At 51.4% G+C, this 18,844-nt stretch overlaps 1 protein-coding gene across 1 annotated transcript in view; it reads left to right on the top strand.

Annotated features, from left to right (window-relative positions):
- The window catches only part of LOC127586936 (WD repeat-containing protein 26-like), a 71,975-nt gene extending 53,714 nt beyond the window's left edge, over positions 1–18,261 (top strand). Inside the window, exons 8-13 of the mRNA XM_052044966.1 lie at positions 617–757; positions 4,679–4,798; positions 5,848–5,993; positions 16,520–16,598; positions 16,797–16,926; positions 17,969–18,261. Of these exons, the coding sequence (XP_051900926.1) occupies positions 617–757; positions 4,679–4,798; positions 5,848–5,993; positions 16,520–16,598; positions 16,797–16,926; positions 17,969–18,261 (909 nt within the window). The remainder of the gene's footprint in view (positions 1–616; positions 758–4,678; positions 4,799–5,847; positions 5,994–16,519; positions 16,599–16,796; positions 16,927–17,968) is intronic.
- Positions 18,262–18,844: the final 583 nt, after the last annotated feature.

The raw sequence follows: 18,844 nt of genomic DNA, 5'->3' as shown, positions 1-18,844 counted from the left end.
TGTTTCATTGCCCACTCCCAACCATGTAACCCGCGTTATCCTGTGCCCTGGGAGTGTGTGAGGGGAAGGTGTAGAGGGAGCTTCACCCTGTGTCTGACCCCGGGAGTATGTGGTGGGATGTTTTAGAGGGAGCTTCACCCTGTGTCTGACCCCGGGAGTATGTGGTGGGATGTTTTAGAGGGAGCTTCACTCTGTGTCTGACCCTGGGAGTGTGTGATGGGATGGTGTAGAGGGAACTTCAGTGTCTTACCTCCACCGTATTTGGGATCACTTTCTTCGGAAGGACCCCATTCTGTAAAATTCGGCTCTTAGGCCAAACACTCTCTCCGTTTCTCAACTCTCAGGCATCTTGGGAAAGTTAACACTTCAGGTTGTTAGTTTGTCCGCTTTCCCAAGGTGCAGTGTCCTCGGCTGAAGAGAGAGTAGAGCAACAGTTTTGCATTTGTCACTTCCTCTCCCTCTGGAGATATCAAACACTCCAGCGGTTAAACAGGCTGAAAGCCCTGACTTCACATCTTCCCCCTCAATGTCCCTGTTGGGAATCGTGTCTGGTGCTGTGTTACTTCACGTGTCCTGCTCCGTTGTCTCGCCAGTTATTCTACCTCTCGTCTTTCAGGAAACGCACCAGCTGAAATTACTCAAGACTTTGGAAGGCCACACGTACGGGGTGTCATACCTAGTCTGGAGTCCGGATGACACTTACTTAATCGCCTGCGGCCCCGACGATTGTTCCGAACTCTGGCTGTGGCACGTGCAGGTATGTTGTGTGCGGTAGGGAGTCCCGGCCCCATTACACCTCCCGGTCACGTTCCCCGCAGCCTGTAGTCCCCAGCCCTCTAGCTGTGAGGATAATCAGCTCCACTACTGGAGTCAGTGGCCAGGCTCCTGTACAGAGACATATGGGACTGCAGATGCTGGGATCTGGAGCAAAACTGGTAACTTGGTTTATTATTGTCACATGTACTGTGCATGGTACAGTGAAAAACTGTATCTTGCATATCATTCATACAGATCAATTCATTACACAGTGCATTGAGGTAGTACAAGGTAAAACAATACAGAGTAAAGTGTGACAGTTACAGAGAGAGTGCAGTGCAGGCAGACAATAAGATGCAAGGGCCATGACGAGGTAGATTGTGAGGTCAAGAGTCCATCTTATCGTACTAGGGGACCATTCAAGAGTCTTATAACAGTGGGATAGAAGCCGTCCTTGAGCCTGGTGGTACATGCTTTCAGGCTTTTGTATCTTCTGCCCGATGGGAGGGGGGAGGAGAGAGAAGGTCTGGGGTGGGTGGGCGTCCTTGATTATGTTGGCTGCTTTACCGAGGCTGCGAACTGCTGGAGGGAAGTGGACAGTCGACATTTCAGATCAAGCCCAGCTGAAGGGTCTCGACTTGAAACGTCGACTGTCCATTTCCATCCACAGATGCTGCCCGACCCTCTGAGTTCCTCCAGCGTTTCGTTCTCTGCTCCAGGCCTCCTTCGTAACTTGGCACGAACACTGAAAACCGGGACGTCCTGTTCCAGTGCCCCAGACCAGCAGCTCACTCTGTCTCAGCTCTCCACTCACTGTCACTCCTCGCCCACCCCCCTCATTCGTTTTCCCGCCTTAAATCCCACTCCTCCCTCCTCCTCTCACAGTCCTATATAAGAGAGAAAGCTGCAATTCTCAAGGGAATTGAGGAAAGGCCGGGATTGTTCTGCCGGGAGCTAGCATGAGCTAAATGGCGGTCTTCCGTGACATAATAAGTCAGTATCGTTACTCCCTCTCCACTTATTCCTTCCCTCCTTTACCCTGCGCTCACTCTCATTCCATCTCTGAATTCACGTCTACAAATTCACTTGCCTGAAGGTTCTGAATCCAGGATGGTGTCCTGGAAGTCCTGAGTTCAGATCACTGAACCAATACGATATTAAATCACAAAGAACATCGAAGAGTACAGTACGGCAGAGCAGTTGCCGTACCAAGCCATGATACATCCAGCATCCTATCTGGATGCATCACGGCTTGGTACGGCGACTGCTCTGCCCAGGACCGCAAGAAACTGCAGAGAGTTGTGGACACAGCCCAGCGCGTCATGGAAACCAGCCTCCCCTCCTTGGACTCTTGTCTTTACCTCTCGCTGTCTTGGTGAAGCAGCCAGCATAGTCAAAGACCCCACCCACCCAGAACATTCTCTCTTCTCTCCTCTTCCATCAGGCAGAAGATACAGGAGCCTGAGGGCACGTACCACCAGGCTCAAGGACAGCTTCTACCCCACTGTGATAAGACTATTGAACGGTTCCCTTATACGATGAGATGGACTCTGACCTCTCGATCTGCCTTGTTGTTGACCTTGCACCTTATTGCGCTGCACTTTCTCTGTAGCTGTGACACTTTACTCTGCACTGTTATTGTTTTTACCTGTACTACATCAATGCACTCTGTACTAACTCAATGTAACTGCACTGTGTAATGAATTGATCTGTACGATCGGTATGCAAGACAAGTTTTTCACTGTACCTCAGTACAAGTGACAGTAATAAACCAATACCAATAAGTAACAGGCCCTTCGGCCCACAATGTTGTGCCGACATAGCTATTCCCTCCTACCTACAGAATGCCCATTTCCCTCCATTTTCCTCTCATTCATGTGCCCATCCAAGCCCCTCTTAAAAGCTCCCAATGAATTTGCCTCCACCACCCTATCGGGCAACGCATTCCAGGCATCCACCATTCTTTCAGTAAAAAAACATGCCCCTCACGTCTGTTCTGAACATACCCCCCTCCAAATGCATGCCCTCTGGTATTGGATTTCTCAGTAGTGGGAAAAAGATATTGCTTGTCCACCCTATCTATGCCCCTCGTAATTTTATACACCTCCAACAGATCACCCCTCAGCCTCCGCCGCTCCAGAGAAAAGAGCCCAGGTTTGTCCAGCCGCTCCTGATAGCACACGCCCTCTAATCCAGGCAGCATCCTGGTAAACCTCCTCTGCAACCTCTCTTAAAGCCTCGAGTGAGGTGACCAGTTGCGGGGAGAAGGAGGGAGAACTGAATAAATAACTTCTGGGCTAACACCAGAGAAAGTGCCTTTGAGTTGGGAATCACACAGCGTAGAACCAGCTGCTAGAGGAATTCACTGGGTCGAGTAGCATCTGTGGGAGGAAAGGAATCGTTGATGTTTCGGGTTGAAACCCTGCATCAGGACTGCGCGGAGTTTCAATCCGAAACGTGGACACTTCCTTTCCTCCCACAGACGCTGCTCAACCCGCTGAGTTCCTTCAGCAGATTGTTTGTTGCTCCAGATTCCAGCATCTGCCGTCTCTTGCGTCTACAGTGCGCACAATCCCTCTGAGAGGAGGAGGCTTGCCTTTCTGTAGTGTCTTTCACGTCCACTTCGGGACGTTTGACGGCACCTTTGCAATGTAGTCACAGTTGCAATGTGAGGAATGTGGCAATCAATTTGCATGCAGCAAGTTCCTCTAGGAAGTAGCAGAAAATGTTCGAAACACTCAGCAGGCCAGGCCACATCCGTGGAGGGAGAACCGGGTCAAAGACAAAAGGCCTTCAACCTGAAACATTAACTGTTTTCCTCCCCACGGATGTGTCCTAACCTGCTGAGTGTTTCCAGCATTTTCACCCACAACTAGTGATCCGTATGTTGTCGGTTGGGAGTGCTGATTGAAGCAGATCCCCGGATTAGCTGACTTGAGAAGCCCACCTTTCTCTCACAGGCCACCCAAGACCCCTCACCCTCCTCGAGAACTGACTGCGAGCGGATGGATGTGAAAGATCCCACGGCCAGCATTACTCCTGCACGGAGGCCTACAGCACAGGAGCGGGCCCTTGTGCAGACCACGGTGCCAAACTAATCTCACCTGCCCGCACGTGGTCTGTAACCTTCCATTCCTGTAAGACCATCTGATACTGGAGCAGAATTGGGCCATTCACCCCTTGCAGTCTGCTCCACCATTCAATGATTCTCAACCCCATTCTCCCACCTCCTCCCTGTAGCCTTAAACCCCCTTACCAATCAGGAACCCACCAGTTTCTGCCTTAAATACCCCCAATGACTTGGCCTCCATGGCAACGAATTCCACAGATTCACCGCCCTCTGGCTGAAGAAATTCCTCCTCGTCTCAGTTTCAGAGGGACGTCCCTTCATTCTGAGGCTGTGCCCTCGGATCCTGGACTCTCCCACTGACGGAAACATCCTCTCAGTGTCCACTCTATCCAGGCCTTTCAGTATTCCGTAGATTTTAATGAGATCCCCCCCTTCATCCTTCTGAACTCCATCGAATACAGGCCCAGAATTCTCCTCATAAGCCTTGCATCCCTGGGATCATTCTTGTGAACCTCCTCTGGGCCCTCTCCATCTTTCCTTAGAAACAGGGCCCAAGACTGCTCAAAGTATTCCAAATCTGGTCTGACCGACGCCTTATAAAGCCTCAGCCTCATTCCCTGCCTGTTCACGTGTCTGTCTAAATGCCCCAGTTCCATGGCTAATGTTAATCTCTTGGAAGGTGGGCGGAGAGGTTCTGGTCAGTCCAGGAGAGTACAGGTGTGTTGATGGGCACGGGGTGGTGCTCAGACTAGGTCGCCCCGTATCCTGGGACGGGCTGGTGGGGGGCGGCTCGGACATTGGATACCTGACCGCCGCTTCGTGTGTCCAACCCTGGACCCTGTTCTTCCACAGACGGGCGAGCTGAGGACCAAGATGAGCCAGTCGCATGAGGACAGCTTGACATGCGCGGCATGGAACCCAGACGGGAAGCGGTTTGTCACCGGAGGGCAGAGAGGGCAGTTCTACCAGTGTGTGAGTTACCTGGGGCACGGGTGGGCAAGGGGTTAGGGGTACAGGCTGGATAAAGTGGAGGAGGGGTGTTGCCAGGGGTCCTGTGGCTGATGGCATGTGGTGTTGGTCTGTCCCGGGGAAGGAGCACCCAGGTTCGTGAAGGGGGGGGGGGAGAGTGGTGGAGAAGGTTGAAGGCAAGAGGGCAAAGGTGCCACCCCTGTGCTGGGCAGTCTGATGGTGGGTGGTGGCAGCACCCAGGGGCCAGGGTGGGGGTGTCACCTGTCCTGGGGCAATGAAGCGGAGAGCAATAAAATTGGCCCTCAACCCCTCCTCCTCCTCTCAACCTCCGGCCTCTCTCCCCGCTGCCCCTCCTCTTTCCCCCCCCCCCATTCTCTTACCCTCCAGAACCACTACCCCCCCACCTGCCCACCGACCCCTCCCTCTTCCTCCTCTCGCCCTCCGGCTCTCCGACTTTCGGCTTCCAGCCCCTTCCCCACCCCCTCTTGCCCTCCGGCTCTTCACCCTCCCTCTTGCCCTTCAACCTCCCCCCCCTCCTCTTGCCCACTGACCCCTCGCCCTCTAGCTCTCCCCCTACTATCCTCTTGCCCTCCAGACCCTTCCCACCCCTCCACCCACTTCCCTCTTCCCCTTCTCGCCCTCTTCTCCCAGCCCCTCCCCCCCGCCCACCAACCCCTCCCCCTCCCCCTTACCCCTCCTCGCGCCCTCTGGCTCTTCCCCCCCCCCCCCCTTCCAGCCCCTCCATCTGCTCCTCTCGCCCACAGACCCTCCCCCTTCCTCTCCGGCTTTCTCCCGCACCCTCCCCCCCCCCCCTTTCACCCCCTGCCCGCCCCCCTCCCCTCCTCTCACCAGGTAGAGGGGGGATTGGGGCAGACGGTCGGGGTCAGGGGGGATTGGGGCAGACATTCGAGGGCGGGGGGGATTGGGGCAGACAGTTGGGGGGGATTGGGGAAGACATTTGGGGGGGGCGGGGGGATTGGGGCAGACGGTCGGGATTGGGGTGGAGGAACTGCCGTCCCCGTGACACTGACCTCTCCTCGACCCCCGGGCAGGACCTGGATGGCAACGTGCTAGATTCGTGGGAGGGCGTGCGTGTCCAGTGCCTGTGGTGCCTCAACGACGGCAAGACCATCCTGGCCTCCGACACCCACCAGCGGATACGGGGCTACAACTTCGAGGAGCTGACTGACCGCAACATGTGAGGGGCTGCAGTTTTGGTGTCAAACCCCGATGCTGGTTGACGTTTCCCCTTGGTTTGGATTGGACGGGCAAAGTGTTATCCCCGGGCTCAGCGAGTGCCAACGCACCTCGTGAAGTGCGAGCATGTGTAGTCACTGTGGCCGTGTTTGGGGGGTTGGGGGGGTGGGGTGGGTTGGGAACGAAATATCAGCCAGGACTCCGAGTGAACCCACTGCTCTTCCCACTGCACTCTGTCTGGGGAGTTGAGCTGTCGAGGGCCAGGGGATCGTTCACATCTACTTGTTGGAGCAAGGCAGCCCCTCCCTCAGTGCCGCACTGGGATTGTAAGATGAAGTCCATCAGTTCTATATCATTAATTATTTCACCGTAACCTTGCTCCTCTGCACGTTAACTTGCCTTCCCCTGATTCTCCCTCCACTCACTCACACTGGAAGCGATTTACAGCGGCCAGTTAGCCAACTTGTCCGTGCGTTGTTGGGATGTGGGAGAAAAGCGGGGGCCTCCGGGGGGAGAACCCACATGGTCACTGGGAGAACGTGCAGACTCTCTCTCTCTCTCTCTCTCTCTCTCTCTCACTCACTCACTCACTCACTCACTCACTCACTCACACACACCACACACACACACACACACACACACACACACACACACACACACACACACACACACACACACACACACACACACACACACACACACAGCACCAGAGGTGGGGAATCGAACCCAGGCCTCTGGAACTGAGAGGCGGCGGCTCTACCCACTGTACCACCTTGTAATCTCACCCCACTCCAGAGTCACTAATCCCTGAATACAGCCTGACCCCCCAGCCCCAGTGACTGAGGCCAAGTAGTAAAGCTGACATCCCGATGTAAAGTGAAATACATCCGCCCTCTTGTGTGGGGACTGCAAAAAGATCCATGGCTGCTGGGAGAAGAGTACTGGAGTTATCCCCAAGTGTCCTGAACCTATCTATTCATCCCTCAACCAACGTGAACAAATCGCCACTATTTCTGGGATGTTGCTGCGCTTACTACAACAGCGATGGCATTTTAAAAGTAGATTATTTTTTTCAGGAAGCACTTCCTAAATTGAGAATGTGAAATGAAATTGTGCCCCCCCCCCCCCCCCTCATTTACTGAGCAGTTCAGGCCGGAGGTCCCAACGTGTTGGGAAGGGGCAAGGGTTGGCATTTTGGATCAATGACCCTCAACTGCGAGAGGTCATGAGTCTTGGCTCGATCTCCGCAGGAGTTGCCTGGCATGCTGAGTATTTCCAGCAGGTTCAACGTGGGTTTGTGAAATGGAAGTTGTGTTTGACAAGCCTGGTGGAGTTTATTTGAGGGTGTGGTAGAAGGGAGGATCACTGGATGAGGTGTATTTCAATTTCAGAAGGCTCTTGACAAAGTCCTACGTGAGAGATTAGTGTGTAATACACGTGGGATTAGCGGATAATATTCTGGCATAGATTGAAAACTGGGTGACAGACCTGACGCAGAAAACTGCAGATGCTGGAAATCTGGAGCAACACACATGCTGGAGGAACTCAGCGGGTCAAGCAGCATCCATGGAGGGAGATGGACAGTCGTTCTCCGCCGGATCCACACTTCCAACCGCCGATTCTTCTCCTTCCTCGCGTCCAAAAAAGCCAGCCCTGACCAAAGGTCTCGACTCGAAGCATCGACTGTCCATTTCCCTCCATAGATGCCGCCTGACCCGCTGAGTTCCTCTGGCACTTTGTGTGTTGCTGTTGACAGATGGGAATAAATTGGTAAATTGGTTTATTACTGTCAGGTGTACCGAGGTACAGTGGAAAACTTTGTTTTGCATGCCATCCATACAGATCAATTCATCACATCAGTGCATTGAGGTAGTGCAAGGGAAAACAATAACAGAATGCAGAATAAAGTGTTACAGTTACAGAGCAAGTGCAGTGCAGGCGGGCAATAAGGTGCAAGGCCTTAACAAGGTAAATTGTTAGATCAAGAGTTCATCTTCTTGTACTAGGGGACCGTTCAATAGTCTTATAACAGCGGGATAGAAGCTGTCCTTGAGCCTGGTGGTTCGTGCTTTCAGGCTTTTGTATCTTCTGCCCGATGGGAGGGGGGGAGAAGAGAGGATGTCCCGTATAGGTGGGGTCTTTGATTATGCCGGCTGCTTCACCAAGGCAGCGAAGTGTAGACAGAGTCAATGTAGGTAGGATGTCGTTTTCCGTGACGCGCTGGGCTGTGTCCACGACTCTACAGTTTCTTGCGGTCCTGGGCAGAGCAGTTGCCATGCCAAGCAGTGATGCATCCAGATAGGACACTTTCTACGGCGCATCGATAAAAATTGGTGAGGGTCAAAGGGGACATGGCGAATTCCTTTAGCCTCCTGAGGAAGTAGAGACGCTGGTGAGCTTTCTTAGTCATGGCTTCTATGTGGTTGGGCCAGGACAAGCTATTGGTGGTGATGAAGCTTCAGAGGGTCACTTGGAAGTAACATGTCACTCCAAATGGGAAAGGTAGTCAAAGGAAATGTCATTAGTGCCTGGAAATTAAAACCTCACAGACTGACAGCGCATGGCTCAATTTACACGTGCTGGTCTAAGGTTAGTGCCAGCTATCCTTCGATACACAGATATTGAAAGTAACAGCTGGAGAAAGAAACTATATCCTGTCTACATTGACAGTGCTGAGGTCGAGGGGGTTGAGAGCTTCAAGCCTAGGAACTTGAAGCTCTCAACCCTCTCGACCTTAGCACCATTGATGTAGACTGGAGTGTGTGCATCCATGTACAGGTCCTCCCCAGGTTATGAGCGCCCCACTTACATACAGCCAGTACACGTACACTTATGTATAGGGACGAGTGTTTGGGAGACGGGCGGGATGGGTTTACCAGCTGCTGCGTGGGGAACTTGCTTCGCAGCCGCATTTCCAACCTGTGAACCATCCAGGTTACGAACAGTTCACAGGGACGGAACCCCATTGTAACCTGGGGAGCACCTGCAGGTCTTAGGGTGGCTGGCAAGGTCCAATCGGTGCTTGGGTCCCAGCTTAATCCCAAGGTTTATTCAATGATCTGGTTCAGGGAAGCAAGCACAATATTTCTAAGTTTACCGACAACATGAAACTGGGTGGCATTGTGAGGACGCAGAAAGTCCATGAGTTAGACAAGTACATAATTCACTGAAAGTGGCATCGTGAGTAGACAAAGTGGTGAAGAAGGCTTTTGGCACGCTGGCCTTCATCAGTCAGGGCACTGAGTATAGAAATTGGGACGTTACATTGCAGTTGTACAAGACGTTGGTGAGGCTGCACCTGGAGTACTGTGTACAGTTTTGGTCGCCCTGCTATAGGAAAGATGTCATTAAGCTGGAAAGAGTGCAGAGGAGATTTACGAAAATGTTGCCAGGATTCAAGGGACTGAGCTATAGGGAGAGGTTGGGCAGGCTGGAACTTTCTTCTTTGGAGTGTAGGAGACTGAGCGGTGACCTTTTAGAGGTGTGAGGGGCATAGATAGGGTGAATGGACACACTGTTTTTCCAAGGGAAAGGGAACCAAAAAAACGAGAGGGCATAGGTGTAAGGTGAGAGGGGAAAGATTTAAAAGGGACCTTAAGAGCGACAACTTCACCCAGAGGGTAGTCAGTTTATGGAACAAGCTGTCAAGAGATGGTGATTGAGGCAGGTACATTAACAACACTTAAGAGACATTCGGACAGGTACACGGATAGGAAAGGTTCAGAGTGATGTGGCCCAATCGCGGGTAAATGGGACTAACTTCGGTGGGCACCTTGGTTGGCATGGACAAGTTGGGCTGAAGGGCCTGTTTCCGTGCTGTATGGCATGAAGTTGAGTGAGTGATCAAAGGCACAGCAGTATAATGCAGGGAAGTGTGAAGTTCTCCGCTTTGAGGTAAACAAAGGCAAGAGTAATATTGAAATAGAACTAGACTGGGAAAGGCTGATATTTGGAGGGATGGTGTGCTTCCTCACCAGTTACTCAAAGCAAACGTGCATGGGCATCAAGCAGTTAAGGAGGCAAATGGTATTCATTGCAAGAGCTTTTGAGTTGGTGCATCTTGCCACAATTAGTCACAGCCACAGCGAGACAGTGCGTGCAGTTTTTTTCTCCTTGGAAGGAATGTAGCAAATACTGAGCTGACCCCTGGACCATCACGTGAGGAGGGGTGGGGTTGACTAGGCCTGCCTTCATTCGAGGTTAGGAGGAGAATCCCATGGAAGTGTGCAACGTTCCAACGGGGGGGTGGGGGGGGTTTCCCCCTGGGATGGGGACGGGATGTCCGGAACCAGGAGTCACGACCTCGGAAGAAAGGGATTGAGACGAGAAGTGTCTTCACTCCGAGGTTGGTGAGCCGGTGGAATCCTCTGCGGAGGCCAAGTCACTGAATATATTTAAGAAGGAAGCAGATTTCTAGACGCAACAGACACCAAGATGTATGGGGAGGAATCGGGAACATAATGCAGAGGATCAGCACAATGTCTGGGCGGCCAAGTATTTCTCTATATTTCTAGTTTACTTCATATTTCTCTTGCTTTCAGTCCCTGGCAGGCTCAGAGGTAAATCGTTTTATCTCCCTCTGCAGTGGTTGCCCGACCTGCTGAGCTCTTCCGTCATTCTCCTTTATTTCAGGTTTCCTGCAGCGGCTGTGATCTGTATCACATGGTTTCAGCAGTGCTTTTTTATTCTGTTCCTTTCTCCTCTGTTTATACCTCCAGATAGGCTCTCTGCCACTTAATAAGTCTGCACGTTCTCTCAATCAACAGCACTCTGTGTCATCCATTTTCTCTTGGTCTCCACCTTATCGCAGGCAAACTTCCCTTCTCCGTAATTTAAACCCGTGGCTCTCCTCGAGTTCTGGCATGAGAATTGTTGGGGGGTGGGATCCGAACTGGAGAGGCTGGGGAAGAGGCATAGAGAAAGCTAGTAGTAGGTACGATAGGCAGGTGACAGAGAAGGGATGTGCTCAGACAGGTTTGAGATGTGTCTATTTTAACGCAAGGAGTATTGTGAACAAGGCTTAGAGCTTGGATCAGTACTTGGAGCTACGATGTGGTGGCCATTACAGAGACTTGGATGGCTCAGGGACTGGAATAGTTGCTTCAAGTGCCGGGTTTTAGATGTTTCAGAAAGGACAGGGAGGGAGGCAAAAGAGGTGGGGGAGTGGCACTGTTGGTCAGGGGTTTTGTCACGGCTGCGGAAAAGGTGGACGTCGTGGAGGGACTGTCTACGGAGTCTCTGTGGGTGGAGGTTAGGAACAGGAAGGGGTCAATAACTTTACTGGGTGTTCTTTATAGGCCGCCCAATAGTAACAGGGATATCGAGGAGCAGATAGGGAAGCAGATCCTAGAAAGGTGTGAGAATAACAGGGTTGTTGTGATGGGGGATTTTAATTTCCCAAACATCGATTGGCATCTCCAGACAGTGAGGGGTTTGGATGGGGTGGAGTTTGTTAAGTGTCAGGAAGGATTCTTGACACAATATGTAGATAGGCCTACAAGGGGAGAGGCTGTACTTGATTTGGTATTGGGAAATGAACCTGGTCAGGTGTCACATTTCTCAGTGGGTGAACATTTTGGTGATAGTGATCATAATTCTATCTCCTTTACGTTAGCACTGGAGAGAGATAGGAACAGACAGACTAGAAAGGCATTTATTTGGATTAAAGGGAATTATGAGGCTCTCAGGCAGGAAATTGGAGGATTAAATTGGGAACAGATGTTCTCAGGGAAAAGTACGGAAGAAATGTGGCAAATATTCAGGGGATGTTTGTGCGGAGTTCTGTATAGGCATGTTCCAATGAGAAGGGAGTCACGAGAGGATACAGGAACCGTGGTGTACAAAGGCTATAATAAATCTAGTCAAAAGGAAAAGAAAAGCTTACAGAAGGTACAGAGAGCTAGGTAATGTTAGGGATCTAGAAGAGTATAAGGCTAATAGGAAGGAGCTTAAGAAGGAGATTAGGAAAGCCAGAAGGGGGCATGAGAAGGCCTTGGCGGGCAGGATTAAGGAAAACCCCAAGGCATTCTACAAGTATATGAAGAGCAAGAGGATAAGATGCGAAAGAAAAGGGCCTATCAAGTGCAGCAGTGGAAAAGTGTGTATGGATCCGGAAGAAATAGCGGAGGTACTTAATGAATACTTTACGTCAATATTCACCACGGAAAAGGATCTGGGGGATTGTAGTGAGGACGTGCAGCGGGCTGAAAAGCTTGAGCATGTAGATATTAGGAAAGGGGAGGTGCTGAAACTTTTGGAAAGCATCAAGTTGGATAGGTCACCGGGACTGGATGAGATGTACCCCAGGCTGCTGTGGGAGGCGAGGGAAGAGATTTTTGCATCGTCGATGAAGACGGGAGAGGTTCCGGAAGATTGGAGGGTTGCGGATATTGTTCCCTTATTCAAGAAAGGGAGTAGAGATAGCCCAGGGAATTATAGACCAATGAGTCTTACCTCAGTGGTTGGTAAGCTAATGAAGGAGATCCTGAGAGGCAGGATTTATGAACATTTGGAGAGGTATAATATGATTAGGAACAGTCAGCATAGCTTTGTCAAGGGCAAGTCCTGCCTTACGAGCCTGATTGAATTTTTTGAGGATGTGACTAAACACATCGATGAAGGGGGAGCAGTAGATGTAGTGTATATAGATTTCGGCAAGGCGTTTGATGAGATACCCCATGCAATGCTTATTGAGAAAGTAAGGAGGCATGGGATCCAAGGGGACATTGCAGTGTGGATCCAGAACTGGCTGGCCCACAGAAGGCAAAGAGTGGTTGTGGAAGGGTCGTATTCTGCGTGGAGGTCGGTGACCAGTGGTGTACCTCGGGGATCTGTACTGGGACCCTTGCTCTTTGTGATTTTTATAAACGACCTGGATGAGGAAGTGGAGGGGTGGGTTAGTAAGTTTGCGGATGACACGAAGGTTGGGGGTGTTGTGAATAGTGTGGAGGGCTGTCAGAGGTTACATTGGGACATAGATAGGATGCAGAGTTGGGCTGAGAAGTGGCAGATGCAGTTCAACCCAGATGTGTGAAGTGGTTCATTTTGGTAGGTCAAATATGATGGCAGAATATAGTATTAATGGTAGGACTCTTGGCAGTGTGGAGGATCAGAGGGATGTTGGGGTCCGAGTCCATAGGACTCTCAAAGCGGCTGCACAGGTTGACTCTGTGGTTAAGAAGGCATATGGTGTATTGTCCTTCATCAATCGGGGAATTGAATTTAGGAGCCGTGAGGTATTGTTGCAGCTATATAGGTCCCTGGTCAGACCCCACTTGGAGTACTGTGCTCAGTTCTGGTCACCTCACTACAGCAAGGATGTGGAAGCCATAGAGAGGGTGCAGAGGAGATTTACTAGGATGCTGCCTGGAATGCGGAGCATGCCTTATGAAAACAGATTGAAGGAACTCTGCCTTTTCTCCTTGGAGCGACGGGGGATGAGGGGGGACCTGATAGGGGTATATAAGATGATGAGAGGTATTGATCAGGTAGATAGTCAGAGGCTTTTCCTCAGGGCTGAAATGGTGGCCACAAGAGGACATAGGTTTAAGGTGCTGGGCAGTAGGTATAGAGGAGATGTCAGGGGTAAGTTTTTTACTCCGAGTGGTGAGTGCTTGGAATGGGCTGCCGGCAACGGTGGTGGAGGCGGATACGATAGGGTCTTTCAAGAGACTGTTGGATAGGTACATGGAGCTGAGAAAGGTAGAGGGCTATGGGTAAGCCTAGTAATTTCTAAGGTAGGGATATATTCGGCACAGCTCTGTGGGCCGAAGGGCCTGGATTGTGCTGTAGGTTTTCTATGTTTCTAAATGTTAATGAAAAAAGCTGCAGATGCTGGAAATCCGAAATAAAAACAGAAAATGCAGGAAACCCTCAGCAGAACAGGCAGGGTCTATAGAAGGAGAAACAGAGCTAACGTTTCAAGTCCAAGACCCTTCTTCAGAATTGGCAAAGGGTCTCAGACTTGATCATCAGCTCTGGTTCTCGAGTCTAAGAGAGATGTCCAGAGCCAGTAGGTGACTGGTGGACTGAGGAGGGGTGGAGGATGACAGGCAAATGGAGCCAGATGTGGGAGGAGGAGGGGCAGAGCTGGGAGACAGGCTTAACAGCTTAACACCTTCACCCCACCTGGCTCCATCATGTCTACTGCCACCCATCACCCACCTGCCTCTGTCTCCCAGCTCCACCCCGATGCTGGGAGGATTTTTCCTCTGGGAAGGGGAGAGATGTTCCAGAACTCTGGTTCTCTTTCTATAGACACTGCCTGCTAGCAGGAAATGTTAACCGTTGAGGACGCTGCCTGACCTGCTGAGTATTTCCAGGATTTTCTGTTGCCGTTCTGAATCGTGGGCTGTCCGCCGGAATCTGTCCAAACCAGTTTCACAGGCAGGTGAGACTCTCTTTCCATCAGGCTCCACCCAGACAACCTCAACCGTCCTCCTGAAACATATTCAGAGACTTGGCCTCCACAGCCCTTGTGCGGTAGAGAATCCCTCAGGCTCACCGACCTCTGAGTGAAGGTATTTCGCATCTCGATCCCGCATTCCGAGATTGTCCAAGGGATGTCCAGAAGGGGTTCTGGGCATCTCTCCCCTTCCCAGAGGAAACATCCTCCCTGCATCCAGGGTGGAGATGGGTGACGGGGGGACGGAGACAAGTAAAAGGCAGATGGAGCCGGGTGGGATGAAGGTGGAGAGGCGTTAAGTTTCCACCTATCACCCACCTGCCTCTGTCTCCCAGCTCCACCCCACCTCCCACATCTAGCTCCATCTGCCCGTCATCCTTCACCCCTCCTCGATCCACCAATCACTTACTGCTCTCTATTTTGCCACTCCCCCTCTCTATAATGGCTGTCTTTCCCCTCCACTCTCAGTCCTGATGCAGGGTTTCAACCCAAAAGGTTGACAGCTCCTTTTCTCCCACAGATGCTGCTCGATCCACTGAGTTCCTCCAGCTGATTTTTTTTTTTGCTCCAGATCCCAGCGTCTATAGTCTCTTGTGTCTCAAACTGTCCAGTTAGTCCCGACCTTCCCTACTCTATCTCCCTTCCCCACCCATGGTACTTTCCCGAAGAACTGCACTCACTTGTTTGAATGTTTCTGCAAGTCTCTTCTGAATTGGAGTCATATAGTAATACAGCGCGGAAACAGGCCCTTTGGCCCAACTGGTCCATGCTGACCAAGGTGTCCATTCAAGCTAGTCCCATTTGCCCACGTTTGGCCCATATCCCTCTAAACCTTCCCTATCCATGTACCTGTCCAAGTGTCTTTTAAATGTTGTTAATGTACCTGCCTCAACCACTTCCTCTGGCAGCTCGTTCCATATACTGACCACCCTCCGGTGAAGAAGTTGCCCCTCAGGTCATGGTAGTGTAGGGGCCACACGGTAGTGTAGCGGTTAGCGCAATGCTATTACAGGGCCAGCAACCCGCGTTCAATTCCCACCACTGTCTGTAAGGAGTTTGTACGTTCTCCCCGTGTCTGCGTGGGTTTCCTCCGGGTGCTGCAGTTTCCTCCCACATTCCAAAGACGTACGGGTTAGGAGCTGTGGGCATGCTATGTTGGCGCCGGAAGCGTGGCGATACTTGCGGGCTGCCCCCAGCACATTCTCAGTAATGCTAGAAGACCCATTTCACTGTACGTTTCAATGTACATGTGACTAATAAATATCTTTCACCTCTCACCTTAAAACTATGCCCTCTAGTTTTTAGTTCCCCTTCCCTGGGAAAGAGACTGTGTATGTTCACCCTATGTATGCCCCTCGTGATGTTATACACCTCTATGAGGTCACCCCTCAATCTCCTACGTTTCAAGGAATAAAGTCCTAGCCTGCCCAGCTTCTCCCTATAACTCAGGCCCTCATGTCCTTGATTATTCAATTTGGCTAGTGTTTCTAGGGGACATTATTACAGGGGCAGTGGGTCTTTTCCCAGCAAGATCAATTACATTTCAAGGTTTTTGTTACATTAAGACTTGGTTTTCCCATTGCTCAAAGCTGTATAAAACATTAATAACCTTGCACACTTGTGCATGTTTTACCTTTACCCTTTGTAATTATAGTGGGAACTTCATATGTAAAGACATTACGCTGTAAATATACCCTTGCACTTGGCAGGTCCACCACACACAGAAAGACAAAATGCTGGAGGAACTCAGCAGGTCAGGACCCTCCACATCGACTGTTTATTTCCCTCCACAGATGCTGCCTGACCTGCTGAGTTCCTCCAGCATTTTGTGTGTGTTGCTCCAGATTCCAGCATCTGCAGAATCTCTATGTGGGCCACCACAGAGAGAGAGAGAGAGAGAACGTTTGCAGGGGTAATTTCCATTATAAATGACGTCAGGGTGTCAGAAGGATGTGCAGTGATAAACGGAGCTTGAACTAAGTTCAGGAGCCTGGGTCTAATGATCTTCCCCACCTGTAACCGCACTTCCGCTGAGCTCGACGCGCGATGGATTCGCTGTGCGTGATGGTCTTTGTGCCCTCCCCAGAGCGTGACGTTTGGCTCACGATTTCCTCTCCTTCCAGTGTGCAAGAGGACCACCCCATCATGTCTTTCACAGTCTCCAGAAACGGCCGGTTAGCCTTGCTCAACGTCGCCACTCAGGTGAGCCAGCTCCATGCCTTTTCCGTGTTCGGATGTCTCGCGTCCTCCCTTATTCGAAGTGCCTGGTGTTTTCCCTGCCTGGGGTGAGGGGGGCAGTTGTCCTGTGGATGCAGGAGTGTGCGGGAGAGCAATCCTTCAGACACTGCAGACTGCCTACCACCATTCAGGGTCTAAAGTCTTTTTTCTCCTTTTCCACAGGGGGTTCATCTCTGGGATCTGCAGGACCGGGTTTTACTACAGAAATACCAGGGCGTCACCCAAGGATTTTATACCATTCACTCCTGTCTCGGAGGTACAAGCGAGGATTTCATTGCCAGCGGCAGTGAAGGTGAGTGATCTGAGGGGTGCAGGGTTTAACAGCAAAGAGCCCCCTTTCCTTCCCCTCCCAAGCTGGTGAAGATTCCTGTCTGAATCGATGAGACACACTTGGATTGCTGTGCGCAGTTCTGATCACCCAGCTATAGGAAGGATGCCAATAAGCTGAAAGGAGTGCAGAAAAGGATGTTGCCAGGACTGGAGGGCTTGAGTTGTACGAAGAGGCTGGGGTAGGCTGGGACTGTTTTCCCTGGAGTGTTGGAGCTGTGGGCACGCTACGTTGGCGCCGGAAGCGTGGCGACACTTGCGGGCTGCCCCCAGCATATTCTCAGTAACGCAAAAAGGCTCATTTTGCTGTATGTTTCAATGTACATGTGACTAATAAATATCTTTTAATCTTTCGCCTCTCACCTTAAAACTATGCCCTCTAGTTTTTAGTTCCCCTTCCCTGGGAAAGAGACTGTGTGTGTGTTCCCCCTATGTATGCCCCTCGTGATGTTGTACATCTCTATAAGGTCACCCTTCAATCTCCTACGTTTCAAGGAATAACTGTCTGGCTGAGGGGTCACCTTATAGAGGTTTTTAAAACCATGAGGGGAATAGATGTGAATGGTCTTTTTCCCCAGGGTAGGGGAGTCTAAAACCAGAGGGCATAGATTTAAGGTGAGAGGGGAAAGATTTAAAGAGGACCTGAGGGGCAACTTTTTTCTCACAGAGGGTGGTGGGTATGTGGAACGAGCTGCCAGAGGAAGTGGTAGATGAAGGTACAGTTATGTCTAAAAGATATTTAGACAAGTACACGTACAGGGATGTGGACTAAACATAGGCAAAAGGGACTAGCTCAGGAGACATCTTGGTCGGCATGGAAGAGTTGGGCCGAAGGGCCTGTTTCCACGCTGTGTGACTCTGACGTTCCAGGTTCACCTTCCCAACCTACTCCCGGGGGTAGGGGGGAGGTTACCCAATTTCAGGCGCTGTTCCTCGTTAGTGTTTTCAGTGGCACTACCAGCCATCCTTGATACCTCTAAGCAGTGGCAGGGGAACCCAACCTCCAGTTGACGGGGAGAGCGAGAGCCGTCGGGGACCAGAGGGAGTGCTGGATATTCAACGCGAAGGGCATTTGGGAAGAGAATCAAGTGGGAGCGATGCCTCCGACTCTGCTGTGGGCACTGGAAGTCTCAGCCGCAGATATCCATGGGCTCTCGGAGGTGCCAGTCCAGTTCAAATCAGTTCAGCTGCCAGCCAGCCAGCGGGATTCCAGATAAATGCCACTGGTACCACTCATTGCGCTGCTGCCCTTAGCGACCTGCGTTTCCTCGAAGCTGCGCAGCAACTCGCTGGTGTTTGAAGGGGATGTGGCCTCCACTGTGCCAGGCCCACTTCTGGGGCACTGTGGAAGGGGAAGGTCGGGTATCCCTCTGCTCGTTGCTAGCCCCTGATTCACTCGCTGGGTGTGTGCACGTACATCTGGGGGGCAGCGCCACTGATTTGTCCGTGCTGCTTGTTGTCTCAGCCCAGTGTGAGGGTCAGCAAGAATCCTGCTGCCTCTGGAACATCTCGGGGGTACAATGGGGGTGGGGGGGGGGGGGGGTCAGGGAAGACGGAGGACGTCCTCTCTGCCTTATGTATTTAGCAACAAAATAGTCGGGACCCGGGAAACGGAATCAGGGAAAACGTTAATCACATACAGCTGGGCTTCTGCTAGATTACGGGACTTTACCGAGTGTACTTGACTCACTAGGTGTCATGATGCATGTTCACACACTGTCTAGCTTGGGCGCTGCGTCCTGTGCCTGGGTCGGAAGGGGCGCTGCATCCTGTGTCTGATGTAGTCTGTGATGTGTATTGCCAGGCAGCACTGCCAGTTCATGCACAGATGCCTCCCCCACCACCCCCACTGTGATTGCCAACAGATGGTCTGTGTTGGTGAT

This window comes from Pristis pectinata, chromosome 38 (assembly GCF_009764475.1).
Source record: "Pristis pectinata isolate sPriPec2 chromosome 38, sPriPec2.1.pri, whole genome shotgun sequence".
NCBI classification, from domain to species: Eukaryota; Metazoa; Chordata; class Chondrichthyes; order Rhinopristiformes; family Pristidae; genus Pristis; species Pristis pectinata.
The sequence above is the reverse complement of the archived record's forward strand: the minus strand, read 5'-3'. Positions and strand labels throughout refer to the sequence as shown.